At 43.6% G+C, this 22,554-nt stretch overlaps 1 protein-coding gene across 1 annotated transcript in view; it reads left to right on the forward strand.

Annotated features, from left to right (window-relative positions):
* Positions 1–22,554, forward strand: part of LOC106589947 (cAMP and cAMP-inhibited cGMP 3',5'-cyclic phosphodiesterase 10A) — a 97,076-nt gene that overhangs the window by 62,842 nt on the left and 11,680 nt on the right. The window contains exons 12-16 of the mRNA XM_082970594.1: positions 3,039–3,225; positions 6,140–6,282; positions 9,778–9,861; positions 16,853–17,003; positions 17,872–18,027. Of these exons, the coding sequence (XP_082826720.1) occupies positions 3,039–3,225; positions 6,140–6,282; positions 9,778–9,861; positions 16,853–17,003; positions 17,872–18,027 (721 nt within the window). The remainder of the gene's footprint in view (positions 1–3,038; positions 3,226–6,139; positions 6,283–9,777; positions 9,862–16,852; positions 17,004–17,871; positions 18,028–22,554) is intronic.

Consider the following 22,554-nt stretch of genomic DNA (forward strand, 5'->3'; position numbering starts at 1 on the left):
CTCTGGTGGCATGTCTTGTAGGGTATGTATGGGTGTCTGAGCTCTGTGCCAGTAGTTTAAAACTGACAGCTCAGTGGATTCAACATGTCAACACTTCTTACCAAAACAAGTATTGATGACGTCAATCTCTCATCGACTTTGAGCCATGAGAGATTGACATATCATTAATGTTAGCTCTCTGTGTACATTTACAGGCCACCCGTGCTGCCCTGTTCTGAGACAATTGCAAGTCCCTTTTTATGGCACCTGACCACACGACTGAACAGTAGTCCAGGTGCGACAAAACTAGGGCCTGTAGGACCTGCCTTGTTGATAGTGTTGTTAAGAAGGTAGAAACTAGAGCCTGTAGGACCTGCCTTGTTGATAGTGTTGTTAAGAAGGTAGAAACTAGGGCCTGAAGGACCTGCCTTGTTCATAGTGTTGTTAAGAAGGTATAAACTAGGGCCTGTAGGACCTGCCTTGTTGATAGTGTTGTTAAGAAGGTATAAACTAGGGCCTGTAGGACCTGCCTTGTTGATAGTGTTGTTAAGAAGGTAGAAACTAGGGCCTGTAGGACCTGCCTTGTTGATAGTGTTGTTAAGAAGGTAGAAACTAGGGCCTGTAGGACCTGCCTTGTTGATAGTGTTGTTAAGAAGGTAGAAACTAGAGCCTGTAGGACCTGCCTTGTTGATAGTGTTGTTAAGAAGGTAGAAACTAGGGCCTGTAGGACCTGCCTTGTTGATAGTGTTGTTAAGAAGGTAGAAACTAGGGCCTGTAGGACCTGCCTTGTTCATAGTGTTGTTAAGAAGGTAGAAACTAGGGCCTGTAGGACCTGCCTTGTTGATAGTGCTGTTAAGAAGGTAGAAACTAGGGCCTGTAGGACCTGCCTTGTTGATAGTGCTGTTAAGAAGGTAGAAACTAGGGCCTGTAGGACCTGCCTTGTTGATAGTGTTGTTAAGAAGGTAGAAACTAGAGCCTGTAGGACCTGCCTTGTTGATAGTGTTGTTAAGAAGGTAGAAACTAGGACCTGCCTTGTTGATAGTGTTGTTAAGAAGGTAGAAACTAGGGCCTGTAGGACCTGCCTTGTTGATAGTGCTGTTAAGAAGACAGAGCAGTGCTTTATTATAGACAGACTTCTCCAAATCTTAGCTACTGTTGTATCAATATGTTTTGACCATGACAGTTTACAATTCAGGGTTACTCCAAGCAGTTTAGTCACCTCAACTTGCTCATTTTCCACATTATTAGTTGGATCAGTAAATTGGATTTGTTTTTGCACCCATTACTGAAAATGTTATTCCAAGTTTAATTATAATCCACAAAATGTATGTAATAACTCCATTATTATGCAATTAATAAAGCAATTTCCTAAGTCCTGTGTATCAACAATGTTGCTATTGTAATACTCACAAGGTTCACTACACAAGTGTTTGCTGTATTAAGTCTCAGTTATTATGAAAATACATTTACGTCATTTAGCAGACGCTCTTATCCAGAGCGACTTACAGTAGTGAATGCATACATTTCATTTCATACATTCCCCCCCGTGGGAATCAAACCCACAACCCTGGCATTGTAAACACCATGCTCTACCAACTGAGCCAACTGAGCCACAGGGAAATATACATGTTATGTCATTTTGAAGCTGCAAAAGTGGATTATTCTAATGTTGAGGTGATTCCATGTTCCTTAAATATTTAATTCTAGCTATAAGGGGGGGGGGGGGGGGGGGTACCACTACTAAACTGTATGGAATTGTTGTAAGATTCATATCTAAAAGCCCTCCAAACCATGTGCTTATGATAATATATTTAGACTAATTACACCTTACTGTTGTAATTGTTGGTTATTCATGAGATATTCGGCAGCCATCAAATACATCTTTTGTTGTTGTTGTTTATTTTCAAATAACTGTCATATATTCAAAATACTTTTCAAATATTAGTTGGTTTTCTGAGACACGTATTTGAATATAAAATAAACGAGTTGCCTTTTAGTGTAAATAAAAGAGTAAACGAGAATAAATAAACGAGTTGCCTTTTAGTGTAAACTCTATATAAACTATATTTGACTTTCTTGAGTATTTGAAAAGTTGGTATTCTAAATTATCTACAAAATACAACTATGTTATGCCCAGGTCTGCCTCAGAGTAGTCAGGTGCTAACCTGCTCCCAGATCTGTTTGTGCTGTCTTGCCAAATCCTATGGTCACCGCCTGGTATGGCAACTGCTCGGCATCTGACCGTAAGGCGCTACAGAGGGTAGTGCGTACGGCCCAGTACATCACTGGGGCCAAGCTTCCTGCCATCCAGGATCTATATACCAGGCGGTGTCAGAGGAAAGCCCCCCCCCAAAAAAATTGTCAAAGACTCCAGTCACCCAAGTTAGAGACTGTTCTCTCTGCTACCGCACGGCAAGCGGTACCGGAGCGCCAAGTCTAGGACCGAAATGCTTCTTAACACCTTCTACCCCCCCAAGCTATAAGACTGCTGAACAATTAATCAAACGGCCTCCGCACTATTTACATTAACAACCCCCACCATTTTGTTTTTACACCGCTGCTACTCACTGTTTATTATCTATGCACAGTCGCTTTACAAATTACCTCTACTAACCTGTACACCCTCACAATGACTCGGTACCGGTACCCCCGGTATATAGCCTCGTTATTGTTATGTCATTTTCTTGTGTAACTTTTTGATTCGATTTTTTTTACTTTTGTTTATTTTGTAAATACTTTCTTAACTCTATTTCTTGAACTGATTTAGTTGGTTAAAGGGCTTGTAAGTGAGCATTTCACGGTAAGGTCTACACCTGTTGTATGCAGCATTTCACAGTAAGGTCTACACCTGTTGTATTCGGCGCATGTGACAAATAAAGTTTTATTTGAATATAAGCCTAATGAATAAACAATGGCATCATGTCGAGATTAATGCTGTGATACATTTTAAAGTCGACTTAGGGGCACGTAAAACGGTCTAACTCCGGCCCTTTTCTCAATTTTCTAACAGAAATTGAGTGTGATGTTATTTTTTTTAACACCTTCCTTTCCCTTCACAGAGAGGTGGACCTCTATACGGGATACACCACGCGGAACATCCTATGCATGCCCATCGTTTCCAGGGGGACCGTAATAGGGGTCGTACAGATGGTTAACAAGCTGAGTGGAAGTGCCTTCACCAAAACAGACGAGAACAACTTCAAGATGTTCGCTGTCTTCTGTGCTCTAGCCTTACACTGTGCCAACGTGAGTGTTATGTCTCTTTTAATATATATATATATATATATTTTTTTTTTTTTTTTTTTTATCAAAATGTATTTTATTTCGGACAAAACAAGCCACATACACGACATTCAGGATACAAATCATCTGAGAGAGTCTCTTTCTATTAAAATCAATCATCGATTCTCAGACCTCTCAACTCTGTACTGCACGGTTAACCGACACCATTTATCAAAGGCCAATATTAGACACAGTAAACGCTTGGAAGAGATGTGGAAAATCATGACTAAAGCTTAACTATTTAGCTCTGTTGGGACCAGCACTCCTGACATGTCATTTGAGCTGTGTGTCCCTACGATGTTGTTAAACATCTGGGGTAGGAGAGGTAGGACAGCCAGGCCGTAGCCACGCAGACGCCAAAACCCCCACACCTTCCCTCCATGTCCCCTCCACCATAACAGATAAATCAGGAGTTTCAGCCAGCCAAAGTTACTTACCTAAAGGTACAGACACACACACACACACACACACACACACACACACACACACACACACACACACACACACACACACACACACACACACACACACACACACACACACACACACACACACACACACACACACACACACTTAAAGGCAGGAGGTGTGAATTACTGCTCAACATAAATCCCCCAGCTGGGAGGATGTCGGTGTTTTGGCGGGGGAGGGTCTTGGGGTGTTACAATATTTAACGTGCCTCATCAATTTTTAAAGTAACATGGTGACGCAGGCTCCTGCGCAAGTGTGTCGCATTAGAGGGGGAGTCAGAAGGAGGAGAGGAAGAGAGAGGAGCGGAGAAGAGGAGAGGGGGGGAGGAGAGACAGGCATAGGCGGAGGAGAGGAGTAGAGAGAGAGACTGAGGGGAGGAGTCAGGAAGGGAGGGGAGAGGAGTGACGGAAAAGAGGGAAGAGAGAGACGGAGAGGAGAGGGGAGAGAGAGGCTGAGGGGAGAAAGAGAGGGGAGAGATGAGAGGAGAGAGACAGAGGGGAGGGAGAGATGGGAGAGAGGAGAGGAGAGGGGAGAGAGAGGCTGAGGGGAGAAAGAGAGGGGAGAGACGAGAGGAGAGAGACAGAGGGGAGGGAGAGATGGGAGAGAGGAGAGGACAGGGGAGAGACCGAGGGGAGGAGAGAGACTGAGGGGAGAAAGAGATGGGAGAAAGAGAGAGGAGAGGAGAAAAAGTCTTTGGTGCCAAGGACAGGGGAACGATATGCCTCCCACCTGCAACGCCAAGAGAAAAAGAATGGTCCATTTTTTAACTGTCTGACACTGTCTGTCTCCCTGTCTGTTCGCATGTTCTCATCTGACTGTCTGTCTCCCTGTCTGTTGGCATGTTCTCGTCTGTCTGTCTGTCTGTCTGTCTGTCTGTCTGTCTGTCTGTCTGTCTGTCTGTCTGTCTGTCTGTCTGTCTGTCTGTCTGTCTGTCTGTCTCCCTCCCTGTCTGTCTGTCTGTCTGTCTGTCTGTCTGTCTGTCTGTCTGTCTGTCTGTCTGTCTGTCTGTCTGTCTGTCTGTCTGTCTGTCTGTCTGTCTGTCTGCCTGTCTGCCTGTCTGTCTGTATGTTCTCCTCTGTCTGTCTATCTGTATCTGTCTGTCTGTCTGTCTGTCTGTCTGTCTGTCTGTCTGTCTGTCTGTCTGTCTGTCTGTCTGTCTGTCTGTCTGTCTGTTCGCATGTTCTCATCTGTCTGTCTGTCTGTCTGTCTGTCTGTCTGTCTGTCTGTCTGTCTGTCTGTCTGTCTGTCTGTCTGTCTGTCTGTCTGTCTCCCTGTCTGTTCGCATGTTCTCGTCTGTCTGTCTGTCTGTCTGTCTGTCTGTCTGTCTGTCTGTCTGTCTGTCTGTCTGTCTGTCTGTCTGTCTGTCTGTCTGTCTGTCTGTCTGTCTGGTCGCATGTTCTCATCTGTCTGTCTGTCTGTCTCCCTGTCTGTTCGCATGTTCTCGTCTGTCTGTCTGTCTGTCTGTCTGTCTGTCTGTCTGTCTGTCTGTTCGCATGTTCTCGTCTGTCTGTCTGTCTGTCTGTCTGTCTGTCTGTCTGTCTGTCTGTCTGTCTGTCTGTCTGTCTGTCTGTCTGTCTGTCTGTCTGTCTGTTCGCATGTTCTCATCTGTCTGTCTGTCTGTCTCCCTGTCTGTTCGCATGTTCTCATCTGTCTGTCTGTCTGTCTGTCTGTCTGTCTGTCTGTCTGTCTGTCTGTCTGTCTGTCTGTCTGTCTCTGTCTGTATGTTCTCATCTGTCTGTCTGTCTGTGTGTCTGCCTGTCTGTCTCTGTCTGTATGTTCTCGTCTGTCTGTCTGTCTGTCTGTCTGTCTGTCTGTCTGTCTGTCTGTCTGTCTGTCTGTCTGGCTGTCTGTGTGTCTGCCTGTCTGTCTCTGTCTGCATGTTCTCATCTGTCTGTGTGTCTGCCTGTCTGTCTCTGTCTGTATGTTCTCCTCTGTCTGTCTGTCTGTCTGTCTGTCTGTCTGTCTGTCTGTCTGTCTGTCTGTCTGTCTGTCTGTCTGTCTGTCTGTCTGTCTGTCTGTATGTTCTCATCTGTCTGTGTGTCTCCCTGTCTGTCTGTCTGTGTGTGTGTCTGCCTGTCTGTCTGTCTGTCTCTGTCTGTATGTTCTCATCTGTCTGTGTGTCTCCCTGTCTGTTCGCATGTTCTCATCTGTCTGTGTGTCTGCCTGTCTGTCTCTGTCTGTATGTTCTCCTCTGTCTGTCTGTCTGTCTGTCTGTCTGTCTGTCTGTCTGTCTGTCTGTCTGTCTGTCTGTCTGTCTGTCTGCCTGCCTGCCTGCCTGCCTGTCTGTTTCTGTCTGTATGTTCTCGTCTGTCTGTCTGTCTGTCTGTCTGTCTGTCTGTCTGTCTGTCTGTCTGTCTGTCTGTCTGTCTGTCTGTCTGTCTGTCTGTCTGTCTGTCTGTCTGTCCAGATGTACCACCGGATCAGGCACTCTGAGTGTATCTACAGGGTAACCATGGAGAAGTTGTCCTACCACAGTATCTGTACATCAGAGGAGTGGAAGACCCTCACACAGCTGGACCTGCCTACGCCCCTATACAAAGAGATAGATCTGTGAGTTCCCTAACCCTAACACCCCTATACAAAGAGATAGAACTGTGAGTTCCCTAACTCTAACACCCCTATACAAAGAGATAGATCTGTGAGTTCCCTAACCCTAACACCCCTATACAAAGAGATAGATCTGTGAGTTCCCTAACCCTAACACCCCTATACAAAGAGATAGAACTGTGAGTTCCCTAACCCTAACACCCCTATACAAAGAGATAGATCTGTGAGTTCCCTAACCCTAACACCCCTATACAAAGAGATAGAACTGTGAGTTCCCTAACCCTAACACCCCTATACAAAGAGATAGAACTGTGAGTTCCCTAACCCTAACACCCCTATACAAAGAGATAGAACTGTGAGTTCCCTAACCCTAACACCCCTATACAAAGAGATAGAACTGTGAGTTCCCTAACCCTAACACCCCTATACAAAGAGATAGAACTGTGAGTTCCCTAACCCTAACACCCCTATACAAAGAGATAGAACTGTGAGTTCCCTAACCCTAACACCCCTATACAAAGAGATAGATCTGTGAGTTCCCTAACCCTAACACCCCTATACAAAGAGATAGAACTGTGAGTGTCTAACACCCCTATACAAAGAGATAGAACTGTGAGTTCCCTAACCCTAACACCCCTATACAAAGAGATAGATCTGTGAGTTCCCTAACCCTAACACCCCTATACAAAGAGATAGAACTGTGAGTGTCTAACACCCCTATACAAAGAGATAGATCTGTGAGTTCCCTAACCCTAACACCCCTATACAAAGAGATAGAACTGTGAGTGTCTAACACCCCTATACAAAAGATAGAACTGTGAGTGTCTAACCCTAACACCCCTATACAAAGAGATAGAACTGTGAGTTCCCTAACCCTAACACCCCTATACAAAGAGATAGATCTGTGAGTTCCCTAACCCTAACACCCCTATACAAAGAGATAGAACTGTGAGTGCCTAACACCCCTATACAAAGAGATAGAACTGTGAGTGTCTAACACCCCTATACAAAGAGATAGATCTGTGAGTTCCCTAACCCTAACACCCCTATACAAAGAGATAGAACTGTGAGTTCCCTAACCCTAACACCCCTATACAAAGAGATAGAACTGTGAGTGCCTAACACCCCTATACAAAGAGATAGAACTGTGAGTGCCTAACCCTAACACCCCCATACAAAGAGATAGAACTGTGAGTGTCTAACACCCCTATACAAAAGATAGAACTGTGAGTGCCTAACACCCCTATACAAAGAGATAGAACTGTGAGTGCCTAACCCTAACACCCCTATACAAAGAGATAGAACTGTGAGGGTCCTAACCCTAACAATGTGCATATACCTTAACCTAGCTCTTATCTCCCAATGTGCATATTGTAACATTCGTCAAAAGGAGTCGACCAAGGTGCAGCGTGGAATATGTTCATCTTGTGATTTATTTACTCAGAACACGATAAAAAGTAATGAACAAAGAAAACACGACCGTCACGTTCTGTAGGCACACAAAGCAAAAATAAGATCCCACAAACACAGGTGGAAAAAAGGCTGACTAAGTATGGTTCCTAATCAGAGACAACGATAGACAGCTGCCTCTGGTTAGGAACCATACTCGGCCCAACACAAAGAAATACAAAAATAAGATCCTACAAACACAGGTGGAAAAAAGACTAAGTATGGTTCCTAATCAGAGACAACGATAGACAGCTGCCTCTGGTTAGGAACCATACTCGGCCCAACACAGAGAAATACAAAACATAGAATGCCCACCCCACACCCTGACCTAACAACCTAGAGAAATAAACCCTCTCTCTCTCAGGTCAGGGCGTGACACATATACCTTAAACCTCTTGTAGTACTCTGATCCCCAGCCATTTTTATTGGAGCAGACCTGGGTTCAAAAAGGATTTGTTTTCTTTCAAATATTTACAATTGGGCTTTATTGAGCATGTTGGGTGCAATGGAACCAATAGAATGGTCCCAAACGTGAAACCCTGCCAATCTGGTTCTCCAGGCAGGCGTAATCAAATGATCAAAGTATTTGAAAGGAAATAAATAATTTTGGAACACGTGTCTGTCTCTAAGAAAGGGAGAGAGACAGCCCTGACGCAGACACAGTCCAGATCTGAGTACCAGAGGACAGACAGACAGACAGACAGACAGACAGACAGACAGACAGACAGACAGACAGACAGACAGACAGACAGACAGAAGAAAATGGCCAGAGCAGGAAGGGGGCTGGGCCCTGTGTGTGTGTGTGTGTGTGTGTGTGTGTGTGTGTGTGTGTGTGTGTGTGTGTGTGTGTGTGTGTGTGTGTGTGTGTGTGTGTGTGTGTGTGTGTGTGTGTGTGTGTGTGTGTGTGTGTGTTCAGCCCTGCAAGATCTACAACTATTGTCTGCATCTGTCTCTTTCTCCCACACAAACATGCACACACACGCAGACACACACCCTGTTACACCACACATTGCAGCCAATGATAATCTAAGATGCTCCCTCCTACCCTCTCTCTCTCCTAACCTCTCCCCATCCCCTACTCTCTCCTACCCTCTCTCCCTCCTACCCTCTCTCCTTCCTACCCCTCCTACCCTCTCTCCCTCCTACCCTCTCTCCCTCCTACCCTCTCTCCCTCCTACCCTCTCTCCTTCCTACCCTCTCTCCTTCCTACCCCTCCTACCCTCTCTCCCTCCTACCCTCTCTCCCTCCTACCATCTCTCCCTCCTACTCTCTCTCTCCTACCCTCTCTATCCTACCCTCTCTCCCCCATCCCCTACTCCCTCCTACCCTTTCTCCCTCCTACCCTCTCTCACTCCTACCCTCTCTCTCTCCTACCCTCTCTCCCCCATCCTACTCCCTCCTTCCTTCTCTCCCTTCTTCCCTCTCTCCCTCCTACCCTCTCTCTCTCCTACTCTCTCTCTCCTACCCTCTCTCTCTTCTACCCTCTCTCTCTTCTACCCTCTCTCTCCTACCCTCTCTCTCTCCTTCCCTCTCTCCCATTACCCCCTCCTCCTACCCACTCTCCCTCCTACCCTCTCTCTCTCTTCTACCCTCTCTCTCGCCTACTCTCTCTCTCCTACCCTCTCTCTCTCCTACCCTCTCTCTCTCCTACCCTCTCTCTCTTCTACCCTCTCTCTCTTCTACCCTCTCTCTCTTCTACCCTCTCTCTCTCCTACCCTCTCTCTCTCCTACCATCTCTCCCTCCTACCCCCTCCTCCTACCCACTCTCCCTCCTACCCCCTCCTCCTACCCTCTCTCCCTCCTACCCCCTCCTCCTACCCTCTCTCTCTCCTACCCACTCTCCCTCCTACCCCCTCCTCCTACCCACTCTCCCTCCTACCCCCTCCTCCTACCCACTCTCCCTCCTACCCCCTCCTCCTACCCACTCTCCCTCCTACCCTCTCTCTCTCCTACCCTCTCTCCCTCCTACCCCCTCCTCCTACCCTCTCTCCCTCCTACCCCCTCCTCCTACCCTCTCTCTCTTCTACCCTCTCTCCCTCCCTTCTCCAGGTTTCATTTTGACATTAGTCAGTTTGAGGAGCTGTGGCCGGCTGTCTTTGTTTACATGGTCCATAACTCATGTGGAGAGACCAGGTACGTATAGGTCCACTCTGGGACATTTACAGCTGCTTGTCATCAGGGAAATTAACTTAGTCAAATATACCCATAGACCCTGTAAGATAAATTAACTTTGCCATATATACCCATAGATTCTACAATATAAATTAACTTTGCCATATATACCCATAGATTCTACAATATAAATTAACTTTGCCATATATACCCATAGATTCTATAATATAAATTAACTTAGACATATATATACCCATAGGACAGGATACATACTATACCTCTACAATACTTTACCTCTCTCTCTTTCTCTTGCTCTCAATTCAATTTAAGGGTTTTATTGGCATGGGAAACGTGTGCTTACATTGACAAAGCAAGTAAAATGGATAATAAACAAAAGTGAAATAAAAAATAAAAATGAACAGTAAACATTACACACACAGAAGTTCCAAAAGAATAAAGACATTACAAATGCCATATTATGTCTATATACAGTGTTGTAACGATGTGCAAATAGTTCAAATACAAAAGGGAAAATAAATAAACATAAATATGGGTTGTATTTACAATGGTGTTTGTTCTTCACTGGTTGCCCTTTTCTTGTGGAAACAGGTCATAAATCTTGCTGCTGTGATGGCACACTGTGGTATTTCACCCAGTAGATATGGGAGTTCATCAAAATCGGGTTTGTTTTCAAATTTCTTTGTGGATCTGTGTAATCTGAGGGAAATATGTGTCTCTAATATGGTCATACATTTGGCAGGAGGTTAGGAAGTGCAGCTCAGTTTCCACCTCATTTTGTGGGCAGTGTGCACATAGCCTGTCTTCTCTTAAGAGCCAGGTCTACAACAGTGGCCTTTCTCACTAGCAAGGCTATGAGTCTGTACTTAGTCAAAGCTTTGTTCATTTTGGGTCAGTTACAGTAGTCAGGTATTCTGCCACTGTGAACTCTCTGTTTAGGGCCAAATATCATTCTAGTTTGCTCTGTTTTTGTTAATTCTTTCCAATGTGTCAAGTAATTATCTTTTTGTTTTCTCATGATTTGGTTGGGTCTAATTGTGTTGCTGTCCTGGGGCTCTGTGGGGTGTGTTTGTGAACTGAGCCCCAGGACCAGCTTGCTTAGGGGACTCTTCTCAAGGTTCATCTCTCTGTAGGTGATGGCTTTGTCATGGAAGGTTTGGGAATCACTTCCTTTTAGGTGGTTGTAGAATTTAATGTCTCTTTTCTGGATTTTGATAATTAGCGGGTATCGGTGTAATTCTGCTCTGCATGCATTATTTGTTTTTTTATGTTATACACGGAGGATATTTTTTATGGACTTCTGCACGCAGAGTCAATAGTTGTTTGTCCCATTTTGTGAATTATTGGTTGGTGAGTGGACCCCAGACCTCACAACCATAAAGGGCAATGGGTTCTATAACTGATTCAAGTATTTTTTGCCAGATCCTAATTGGTACGTCGAATTTTATGTTCCTTTTGATGGCGTAGAAGGCCCTTCTTGCCTTGTCTTTCAGATCGTTCACGCTTTGTGGAAGTTACCTGTGGCGCTGATGTTTAGGCCGAGGTATGTATCGTTTTTTTGTGTGCTCCAGGGCAACTGTGAAGGAAATTGTATTTGTGGTCCTGGCAACTGGACCTTTTTTGGAACACCGTTATTTTTGTCTTACTGAAATTTACTGTTAGGGCCCAGGTCTGACAGAATCTGTGCAGATGATCTAGGTGGGGCTGTAGGCCCTCCTTGGTTGGGGACAGAAGCACCAGATCATCAGCAAATAGTAGACATTTGACTTCCGATTCTAGTAGGGTGAGGCCGGGTGCTGCAGACTGTTCTAGTGCCCTCGCCAATTTGTTGATATATATGTTGAAGAGAGTGGGGCTCAAGCGGCACCCCTGTCTCACCCCACAGCCCTGTGGAAAGTAATTCGTTTTTTTGCCAATTTTAACCGCACACTTGTTGTTTCTCTACATGGATTTTATAATGTTGTTTGTTTTTCCCCCAACACCACTTTCCATCAGTTTGTATAGCAGACCCTCATGCCAAATTTAATCAAAAGCTTTTTTTGAAATCAACAAAGCATGAGAAGACTTTGCCTTTGTTTTGGTTTGTTTGTCAATTAGGGTGTGCAGGGTGAATACGTGGTCTATCGTACGGTAATTTGGTAAAAAGCCAATTTCACATTTGCTCAGTACATTGTTTTCACTGAGAAAATGTACAAGTCTGCTGTTAGTGATAATGCAGTGGATTTTCCCAAGGTTGCTGTTGACGCATATCCCACGGTAGTTATTGGGGTCAAATTTGTCTCCACTTTTGTGGATTGGGGTGATCAGTCCTTGGTTCCAAATATTGGGGAAGATGCCAAAGCTGAGGATTATGTTAAAGAGTTTAAGTATAGCCAATTGGAATTTGTGTTCTGTATATTTGATCATTTCATTTAGGGTACCATCCACCCACAGGTCTTTTTGGGTTGGAGGGTTTTTATTGTGTCCTGTAATTCATTCAAGGTAATTGGAGAATCCAGGGGGTTCTGGTCTTTAATAGTTTATTCTAAGATTTGTATTTGATCATGTATATGTTTTTGTTCTTTGTTATAGAGCCAACAGGATTGGAGAAGTGGTTTATCCATACATCTCCATTTTGGATAGATAATTCTTCATGTTGTTGTTAGTTTAGAGTTTTCCAATTTTCCCAGAAGTGGTTAGATTCTATGGATTCTTCAATTACATTGAGCTGATTTCTGATGTGCTGTTCCTTCTTTTTCCGTAGTGTATTTCTGTATTTTTTTAGTAATTCACCATAGTGAAGGAGTAGACTCAGGTTTTCTGGGTCTCTATGTTTTTGGTTGGATAGGTTTCTCAATTTCTTTCTTAGGTTTTTGTATTCTTCATCAAACCATTTGTCATTATTGTTCATTTTCTTCGGTTGTCTGCTTGAAATGTTTAGATTTGAAAGGGAAGCTGAAAGGTCAAATATACTGTTTAGGTTTTCTACTGCCAAGTTTACACCTTCGCTATTACAGTGGAATGTTTTGTCCAGGAAGTTCTCTAAAAGAGATTGAATTTTTTTTTCTACACTTCTTTCCATCCATCTACAGCATTTCTAAATAGTATTCAGTTCATTTGGCTTTGATGCTTCATGAATGAGTATTACTCTGTTCAAGTAGACTGTGATTTTACTGTGATCTGATAGGGGTGTCAGTGAGCTGACTGTGAACGCTCTAAGAGACTCTGGATTGAGGTCAGTGATAAAGTAGTCCACAGTACTACTGCCAAGGGATGAGCTGTAGGTGTACCTACCATAGGAGTCTCCTCGAAGTCTACCATTGACTATGTACATACCCAGCATGCAACAGAGCTGCAAGAGTTGTGACCCAATTCAGTTTTTTGTTTATTCGTAGTTGTGCCTAGGGGGGGGGGGCATATTTGGGAGGGAATGTTGTAACTTCCAGGTAGGTGTTTATCCCCCTGTGTGCTGAGGGTGTCAGGTTCTTGTCCAGTTCTGGCATTTAGGTCGCCACAGACATGTCCCTGGGCCTGGAAATGGTTGATCTCCCCCTCTAGGATGGAGAAGCTGTCATCATTAAAGTATGGGGATTTTAGTGGGGGGATATAGGTAGCACACATGAGGACATTTTTCTCTGTTGAGATAATTTCCTTATTCATTTCTAGCCAGATGTAAAATGTTCCTGTTTTGACACATTTAATAGAGTGGGTTAGGTCTGAGGATAGGGCGACGAATGACTGGAACAAATTGCAAAAATCGCTGAAGTTGGAGACTTATATTTCCCTCACTAACTTTAAGCATCAGCAATCTGAGCAGCTAACTGATCGCTGCAGCTATACACAGCCGTCTGTAAATAGCCCAGCCAATCTACCTACCTCATCCCCATATTGTTTTTATTTACTTTTTTTGCTCTTTTGCACATCAGTATTTCTACTTGCACATCATCATCTGCACATCTATCACTCCAGTGTTAATTTGCTAAATTTGTAATTACTTCGCTACTATGGCCTATTTATTGCCTGTCGTGTCTTTGGCATCATTAAACTGAAGACCTATTTTTATCAAATAAATTCTCTGTAATTATTATGACGTGATTAAGCTAACTTAATCGTGTAAATGTAATTAACTAGGAAGTCGGGGCACCAAGGAAAATATTCAGATTACAAAGTTATAATTTTCCTAATATTACTTTCATATATTTTAATATCTGATCAATTAGTCTTCAAATTAATGAATTATTCTTTACCTCACGTTAGTCTCATTCCAAGCGTCATAAATTGTTGGTTATCTGCACGAACCCAGTCTTCACTATGAGTCATCCATATATCAATTGTCTTAAATAATTTATTTACTAACTAAATAATCACAGAAATGCATAAACAAACAAACAGTAGATATAGTTACAAGGAAATGATAGCAGAATTTCCCTAGTGGGATAAAACGGTATCGCAGCTTGGTGGACAAAAGGGAAGTGGGGGTCGACTGAGAAAGGCAGGAATTACGCAAGTGAGTCACTACACACTTGATAATTATATTAATTGAAATGCTAATCCTTTGCACATGAACGCTCACTTATCCGGGAATAATTGCAATCAATATATATTTATGCTCAGTGTGTCGTCGTGACCTCTGTTGGAATCGTCCGTCTTTCTGTTGGAGAGTTCGTCTGATCGTCTCTCATGGTTAGAATGGATACTTCAGAGTCCCATTTCAGAAATGTTCTTGTAGAATAGATGTTTCGGCGGTTGTCGGTCTTCGCGTTCAATGGTACATAATTTCTAGCTGCAGACTAGTAATTAGTATTGAAGAGTAGCTCTTATTCTGTTGGATCGATAGTCTCAGAGTATAACCTCGTGGTATGGTTAAAAGATTCAACAATCTACTCAGACCTTAGCACTCTCGTAATCTCGTAAGCTTGGTAAGCTTGGTAAGCTTGGTCTGCAGATGATTCTCCAGGTAGGGGTTATATTCGGAAGAGCAGAAAAAGGCTGTCCCATGACGCCAGATCAATGTCTGTGCTCATGGGGCGGGCAAATGACTTAGTTAACTTTAAAGGGAATTGGGTTCCCTTTCATTAAACAGTTTAAAATCACATTACATAATTTCACAAATAGTTTCATCTTTACTCATTCATTTTATACAACAATTAGATGCAAGCCTCATAACTGAGACTCTTGCATAAACAGAGTTATGTTAATGTGACTGTATTGTCTCTCATGAGTTTCACAAACATTAAATGAAATGTAGCTGGATTCTTCCCCGACTGTGTACACCTTCTCCAAAACATGTGCATTGTTCAGTTCTCAAGTTCTATGCTGGAGAAGAGGTTCCTTTGTTCTCCTATGAAACCTTCTCTCTCTCTATACTGTCTGGCCATGAGGAAGAGAGTCTCCTCCAGGAATTTACAACCTGAGATAACAGCAGCCTGGGTGTAGGCGAGAGAGAGAGGGGGAAGGCACGCTATACCCAAAGAGGGTCACGTTATGACATGCCTTACCTCCTTACGCCATTTGCACACACTGTATATAGACTTTTTCTATTGTGTTATTGACTGTACGTTTGTTTATTCCATGTGTAACTCTGTGTTGTTGTTTGTGTCACACTGCTTTGCTTTATCTTGGCCAGGTCGCAAACCAAACCTGCCATTTTGTGGAGTCAACAAAACTCAGAAATAGCATTGTAAATATTCACTTACCTTTGATGATCTTCATCGGAATGCACTCCCAGGAATCCCAGTTCCACAATAAATGTTCATTTGTTTAGATAAAGTCCATATTTATGTCCAAATACTTCGTTTTTGTTCGCGCGTTCAGTCGAGTTATCCAAATCCAATGTGCTCGCGCAGTTAGTTCAGACGAATAGTCCAAAAAGTTATATTACAGTTCGTAGAGACATGTCAAACGATGTACAGAATCAATCTTTAGGATGTTTTTATCATAAATCTTCCATAATATTCCAACCGGACGATTCCTTTGTCTTCAAAAAAAGAAAAGGAACACAGCTAACTCATGTGAATGCGCGCCACTGAGCTCATGTCATTCTCTCAGTCATCTGATTCCAATGGGTCTTATTTTCTCCCCATTCACAGTAGAAGCATGAAACAACGTTCTAAAGACTGCTGACATCTAGTGGAAGCCCTAGGAAGTGCCAAATGACCACATTGACACTGTATACTGGATAGGGAATCACTTGAAAAACTAAAAACCTTAGATTTCCACACTTCCAGGTTGGATTTTTTCTCAGGTTTTTGCCTGCCATATGAGTTCTATAATACTCACAGACATCATTCAAACAGTTTGAGAAACTTCAGAGTGTTTTCTTTCCAAATCTACTAATAATATGCATATCTTAGCTTCCGGGACTGAGTAGCAGGCAGTTTACTCTGGGGACCTTCTTCATCCGGACGTCAAAATACTGCCCCCTACCCCGAAGAAGTTAAATACAAAATTTTAAACATGTAAAAAGGTCTGGGTTAAGTCTGCTCTTCCCTGTTTCACACCTGGTATTTTGGTGGATGGGACTACCAGCTGTAACCTAGAGGGCAACCAGTTGGTTGCCTTTATACCATGTTTCTTGTAGGATGACAATATCTGTATTTCCAATTACTTTGATAAAATCTGGGTTCCTGCTCTTTAGACCAAAGGCAGATGACCTCAGACCTTCTTCTCCTCCCTCCCTGTTTAGAATCAGTTGATGACAGCCATCCACTTTTCTCATGATTTGGTTGGGTCTAACCATGTCTCTCTCTACCCCTCCCCTATCCTCTCCCCATCCTCTCCCTACCTCTCCCCATCCTCTCCCTACCTCTCCTATCCTCTCTCTCTCCCCCTATCCTCTCTCTACCTCTCTCCTATCCTCTCCCTACCTCTCCCCGTCCTCTCTCTCTCCCCTATCCTCTCCCTGCCTCTCCCCAATCCTCTCTCTCTTTCTCGCCCCTCTCTCTCTCTCTCTCTCTCTCTCTCTCTCTCTCTCTCTCTCTCTCTCTCTCTCTGTCCCCCTCCCTCCTCCCTCTAGTTTTGAGTTGGAGAAGTTGTGCAGGTTCACAATGTCTGTGAGGAAGAATTATCGGCGTGTTCCCTACCACAACTGGAAACACGCGGTGAACGTGGCTCACTGTATGTACGCCATACTGCAGAAGACCACTGGTATCTTCACTGAGATAGAGGTCTGTCTGTCTGTCTGTCTGTCTGTCTGTCTGTCTGTCTGTCTGTCTGTCTGTCTGTCTGTCTGTCTGTCTGTCTGTCTGTCTGTCTGTCTGTCTGTCTGTCTGTCTGTCTGTCTGTCTGCACGTCAGTTTACATCCAGAATTGAGATGGAATTCACCCTAACCCTGTGTAGAATCAGTTGATGACAATCCATGCGTAATTGCTTTCACTTTTCTTATGATCTGGTCTAATCATGTTGCTGTCTCTCTCTCTCTCTCCATCCTCTCTCTCTCTCTCTCCATCCTCTCTCTCTCTCCCTATCCTCTCTCTCTCTCTCCCCCATCCTCTCTCTCTCTCTCTCATCCTCTCTCTCTCTCTCTCTCTCTCTCATCCTCTCTCTCCCCCCATCCTCTCTCTCTCTCCCCATCCTCTCTCTCTCTCCCCATCCTCTCTCTCTCTCTCCCCTATCCTCTCTCTCTCTCCCCCATCCTCTCTCCCTCTCTCCCATATCCTCTCTCTCCCTCATCCTCTCTCTCTCCCCATCCTCTCTCTCTCTCTCTCTCTCTCTCCCCATACTCTCTCTCTCCCATATCCTCTCTCTCTCTCTCTCTCTCTCTCTCTCCCTCTCTCTCTCTCTCCCCCTATCCTCTCTCTCTCTCTCTCTCTCCCATATCCTCTCTCTCCCCCCCTCTCTCTCTCTCTCTCTCCCTATCCTCTCTCTCTCCCCTATGCTCTCTCTCTCTCTCTCTCTCTCTCCCATATCCTCTCTCTCCCCCTCTCTCTCTCTCTCCCCTATCCTCTCTCTCTCCCCTATGCTCTCTCTCTCTCCCCCTATCCTCTCTGTCTCTCCCCCTATCCTCTCCCCCCCATCCTCTCCCCCATCAACAGAAGAAGGGTCTGCTGATAGCCTGTCTATGTCATGACCTGGACCATCGAGGATACAGTAACACCTACCTGCAGAAGTTTGACCATCCTCTAGCTGCCCTGTACAGCACATCAACTATGGAGCAGCACCACTTCTCCCAGACTGTATCCATCCTCCAGGTAGGACACACCACTTCTCCCAGACTGTATCCATCCTCCAGGTAGGACTACCACACGCACACATGGGCACACACAAAGCGTGCTTACACAGTGCATTTTTGCTGTGTTCAATCAACACTTAAAGAGTTAATTTTACCACTACCTCCGATCACATATGGTCTCACTCCACAGAGTGTAAAACATACTCGGATTATAATGTTACATTTTGAGTGTTAATGGAACACTCTGTAATGTAACAGATTAGCACTGCATTAACACTTGCAAGTGTAACGCTATGGAGTAATTAACACTCACAGTGTTATTTCTATTCAACACTAGTGTTAAACTAGAATTAACTCCTATTAATGTTATGCAAAAAAAAAAAAAAATGTTACAGTAAGTCATTTTGGGTGTTGTTATAACACAGTATGGTTTAAAGCCTAATTTGCATTTTTCCCATGGTGCATTTTCTTTTCGAATGAATTGTAGAGTTACCTCCCACGACTGGCCTCCTTTTCGCCAAATGAGTTCCTAGGTGAATGTTATCGTTAAAATGTAACTTTATGACAATACATTACATTCAGTACCAGTCAAAAGTTTTAGAACACCTACTCATTCAAGGGTTTTTCTTTATTTTTACTATTTTCTACATTGTAGAATAATAAAAAACTATGAAATAACACATATGGAATCATGTAGTAAACCAAAAAAGTGTTAAAACAAATTTAAATATATTTTATATTTGAGTTTACAAAGTAGCCACCCTTTGCCTTGATGACAGCTTTGCACACTCTTGGCATTCTCTCAACCAGCTTCACCTGGAATGCTTTTCCAACAGTCTTGAAGAAGTTCCCACATATGCTGAGCACTTGTTGGCTGCATTTCCTTCACTCTGCGGTCCAACTCATCCCAAACCATCTCAACTGGGTTGAGGTCGGGTGATTGTGGAGGCCAGGTCATCTGATGCAGCACTCCATCACTATCCTTCTTGGCCAAATAGCCCTTACACAGCCTTGAGGTGTGTTGGGTCATTGTCCTGTTGAAAAACAAATGATAGTCCCAGCAAGCACAAACCACTAAGCGCAAAATAGATGGGATGGTGTATCGCTGCAGAATGCTGTGGTAGCCATGCTGGTTAAGTGTGCCTTGAATTCTAAATAAATCACAGACAGTGTCACCAGCAAAGCACCCCCACACCATCACACCTCCTCCTCCATGCTTCACGGTGGGAACTATACATGCAGAGATCATCCGTTCACCCACTCTGTGTCTCACAAAGACATGGTGGTTGGAACCAAAAATCTCAAATTTGGACTCATCAGACCAAAGGACAGATTTCCACTGGTCTAATGTCCATTGCTCGTGTATCTTGGCCTAAGCAAGTCTCTTCTTATTATTGGTGTCCTTTAGTAGTGGTTTCTTTGCAGCAGTTCGACCATGAAGGCCTGATTCACGCAGTCTCCTCTGGACAGTTAATGTTGAGATGTGTCTGTTACTTGAACTCTGTGAAGCATTTATTTGTGCTGTAATTTCTGAGGCTGGTAACTCTAATGAACTTATCCTCTGCAGTAGAGGTAACTCTGGGTCTTCCTTTCCTGTGGCGGTTCTCATGAGAGCTAGTTTCATCATAGCGCTTGATGGTTTTTGCGACTGTACTTGAAGAAACTTTAAAAATTCTTGAAATATTCCGGATTGACTGACCTTCATGTCTTAAAGTAATGATGGACTGTCATTTATTTTTGCTAATTTGAGTTTTTCTTGGCTTCATATGGACTTTGTCTTTTACCAAATAGGGCTATCACCACCCTGTTATACCACACACACTGTTATACCGCACACTGTTATACCGCACACTGTTATACCGCACACACTGTTATACCTCACACTGTTATACCACACACTGTTATACCGCACACTGTTATACCACACACTGTTACACCACACACACTGTTATACAACACACACTGTTATACCACACACTGTTATACCGCACACTGTTATACCACACACACTGTTACACCACACACTGTTATACCACACTGTTATACCACACACTGTTATACCACACACACTGTTATACCACACACACTGTTACACCACACACTGTTATACCACACACTGTTATACCTCACACTGTTACACCACACACTGTTATACCACACACTGTTATACCACACACTGTTACACCACACACTGTTATACCCCACACTGTTATACCACACACACTGTTATACCACACACTGTTATACCACACACTGTTATACCACACACTGTTACACCACACACTGTTATACCACACACACTGTTATACCACACACTGTTATACCACACACTGTTATACCACACACTGTTATACCACACACTGTTATACCACACACTGTTATACCACACACTGTTATACCACACACTGTTATACCACACACTGTTATACCACACACTGTTATACCACACACTGTTATACCACACACTGTTATACCACACACTGTTACACCACACACTGTTATACCACACACTGTTATACCACACACTGTTACACCACACACTGTTATACCACACACTGTTACACCTCACACTGTTACACCACACACTGTTATACCACACACTGTTATACCGCACACTGTTATACCACACACTGTTACACCACACACTGTTATACAACACACTGTTATACCACACACTGTTACACCTCACACTGTTACACCACACACTGTTATACCACACACTGTTACACCACACACTGTTATACAACACACTGTTACACCACACACTGTTATACAACACACTGTTACACCACACACTGTTATACCTCACACTGTTACACCACACACTGTTATACCACACACTGTTATACCACACACTGTTATACCACACACTGTTATACCACACACTGTTATACCGCACACTGTTATACCACACACTGTTATACCACACTGTTACACCACACACTGTTATACCTCACACTGTTGTACCTCACACTGTTACACCACACACTGTTATACCACACACACTGTTATACCGCACACTTTTATACCACACACTTTTACACCACACACTGTTATACCACACACTGTTATACCACACACTGTTATACCACACACTGTTATACCACACACTGTTACACCACACACTGTTATACCCCACACTGTTATACCCCACACTGTTATACCACACACTGTTACACCACACACTGTTATACCCCACACTGTTATACCCCACACTGTTATACCACACACACTGTTACACCTCACACTGTTATACCGCACACTGTTACACCACACACTGTTATACCCCACACTGTTATACCCCACACTGTTATACCACACACTGTTATACCCCACACTGTTATACCACACACACTGTTATACCACACACACTGTTATACCACACACTGTTATACCACACACACTGTTATACCGCACACTGTTATACCACACACACTGTTATACCACACACTGTTATACCACACACTGTTATACCACACACTGTTATACCACACACTGTTACACCACACACTGTTATACCCCACACTGTTATACCCCACACTGTTATACCACACACTGTTATACCCCACACTGTTATACCACACACACTGTTATACCCCACACTGTTATACCCCACACTGTTATACCACACACTGTTATACCACACACTGTTATACCACACACTGTTATACCTCACACACTGTTATACCACACACTGTTATACCACACACTGTTACACCACACACACTGTTATACCACACACTGTTATACCACACACTGTTATACCACACACACTGTTACACCACACACACTGTTATACCACACACTGTTATACCACACACACTGTTATACCACACACTGTTATACCACACACACTGTTATACCACACACTCACATTGTTATTAACCTGTGTCTCCTCCCAATTCAAGTCTTTATCATTGGTAGATGATGACCATATACCTTGAATCCTTGTCCTCCCAATTGTCAGGGTTGGGGTCAATTTCAATTAAGGTAATTCATACAAAAAGTCATTTGAATTTAAAACTTCAAAAGTGGAAAATAAATAACTTTTACTTTTAAGTGGATTGAGACATTGATAGCCTGTAAATTGGAATTTCAATTTACTTCTTATATTGACCCCAGCCCTGAGAAGTATTCCTAACTACCCCCAACGTTAATAAAGGCCCTGAGAAGTATTCCTAACTAACCCCAACGTTAAAGGCCCTGAGAAGTATTCCTAACTAACCCCAACGTTAAAGGCCCTGAGAAGTATTCCTAACTAACCCCAACGTTAAAGGCCCTGAGAAGTATTCCTAACTAACCCCAACGTTAAAGGCCCTGAGAGGTATTCCTAACTACCCCCAACGTTAAAGGCCCTGAGAAGTATTCCTAACTACCCAAAACGTTAAAGGCCCTGAGAAGTATTCCTAACTACCCCCAACGTTATAGGCCCAGAGAAGTATTCCTAACTACCCCCAACGTTAAAGGCCCTGAGAAGTATTCCTAACGACCCCCAACGTTAAAGGCCCTGAGAGGTATTCCTAACTACCCCCAACGTTAAAGGCCC

The sequence above is a fragment of the Salmo salar genome, chromosome 28, assembly GCF_965601325.2.
Source record: "Salmo salar chromosome 28, fSalSal1, whole genome shotgun sequence".
NCBI lineage: Eukaryota > Metazoa > Chordata > Actinopteri > Salmoniformes > Salmonidae > Salmo > Salmo salar.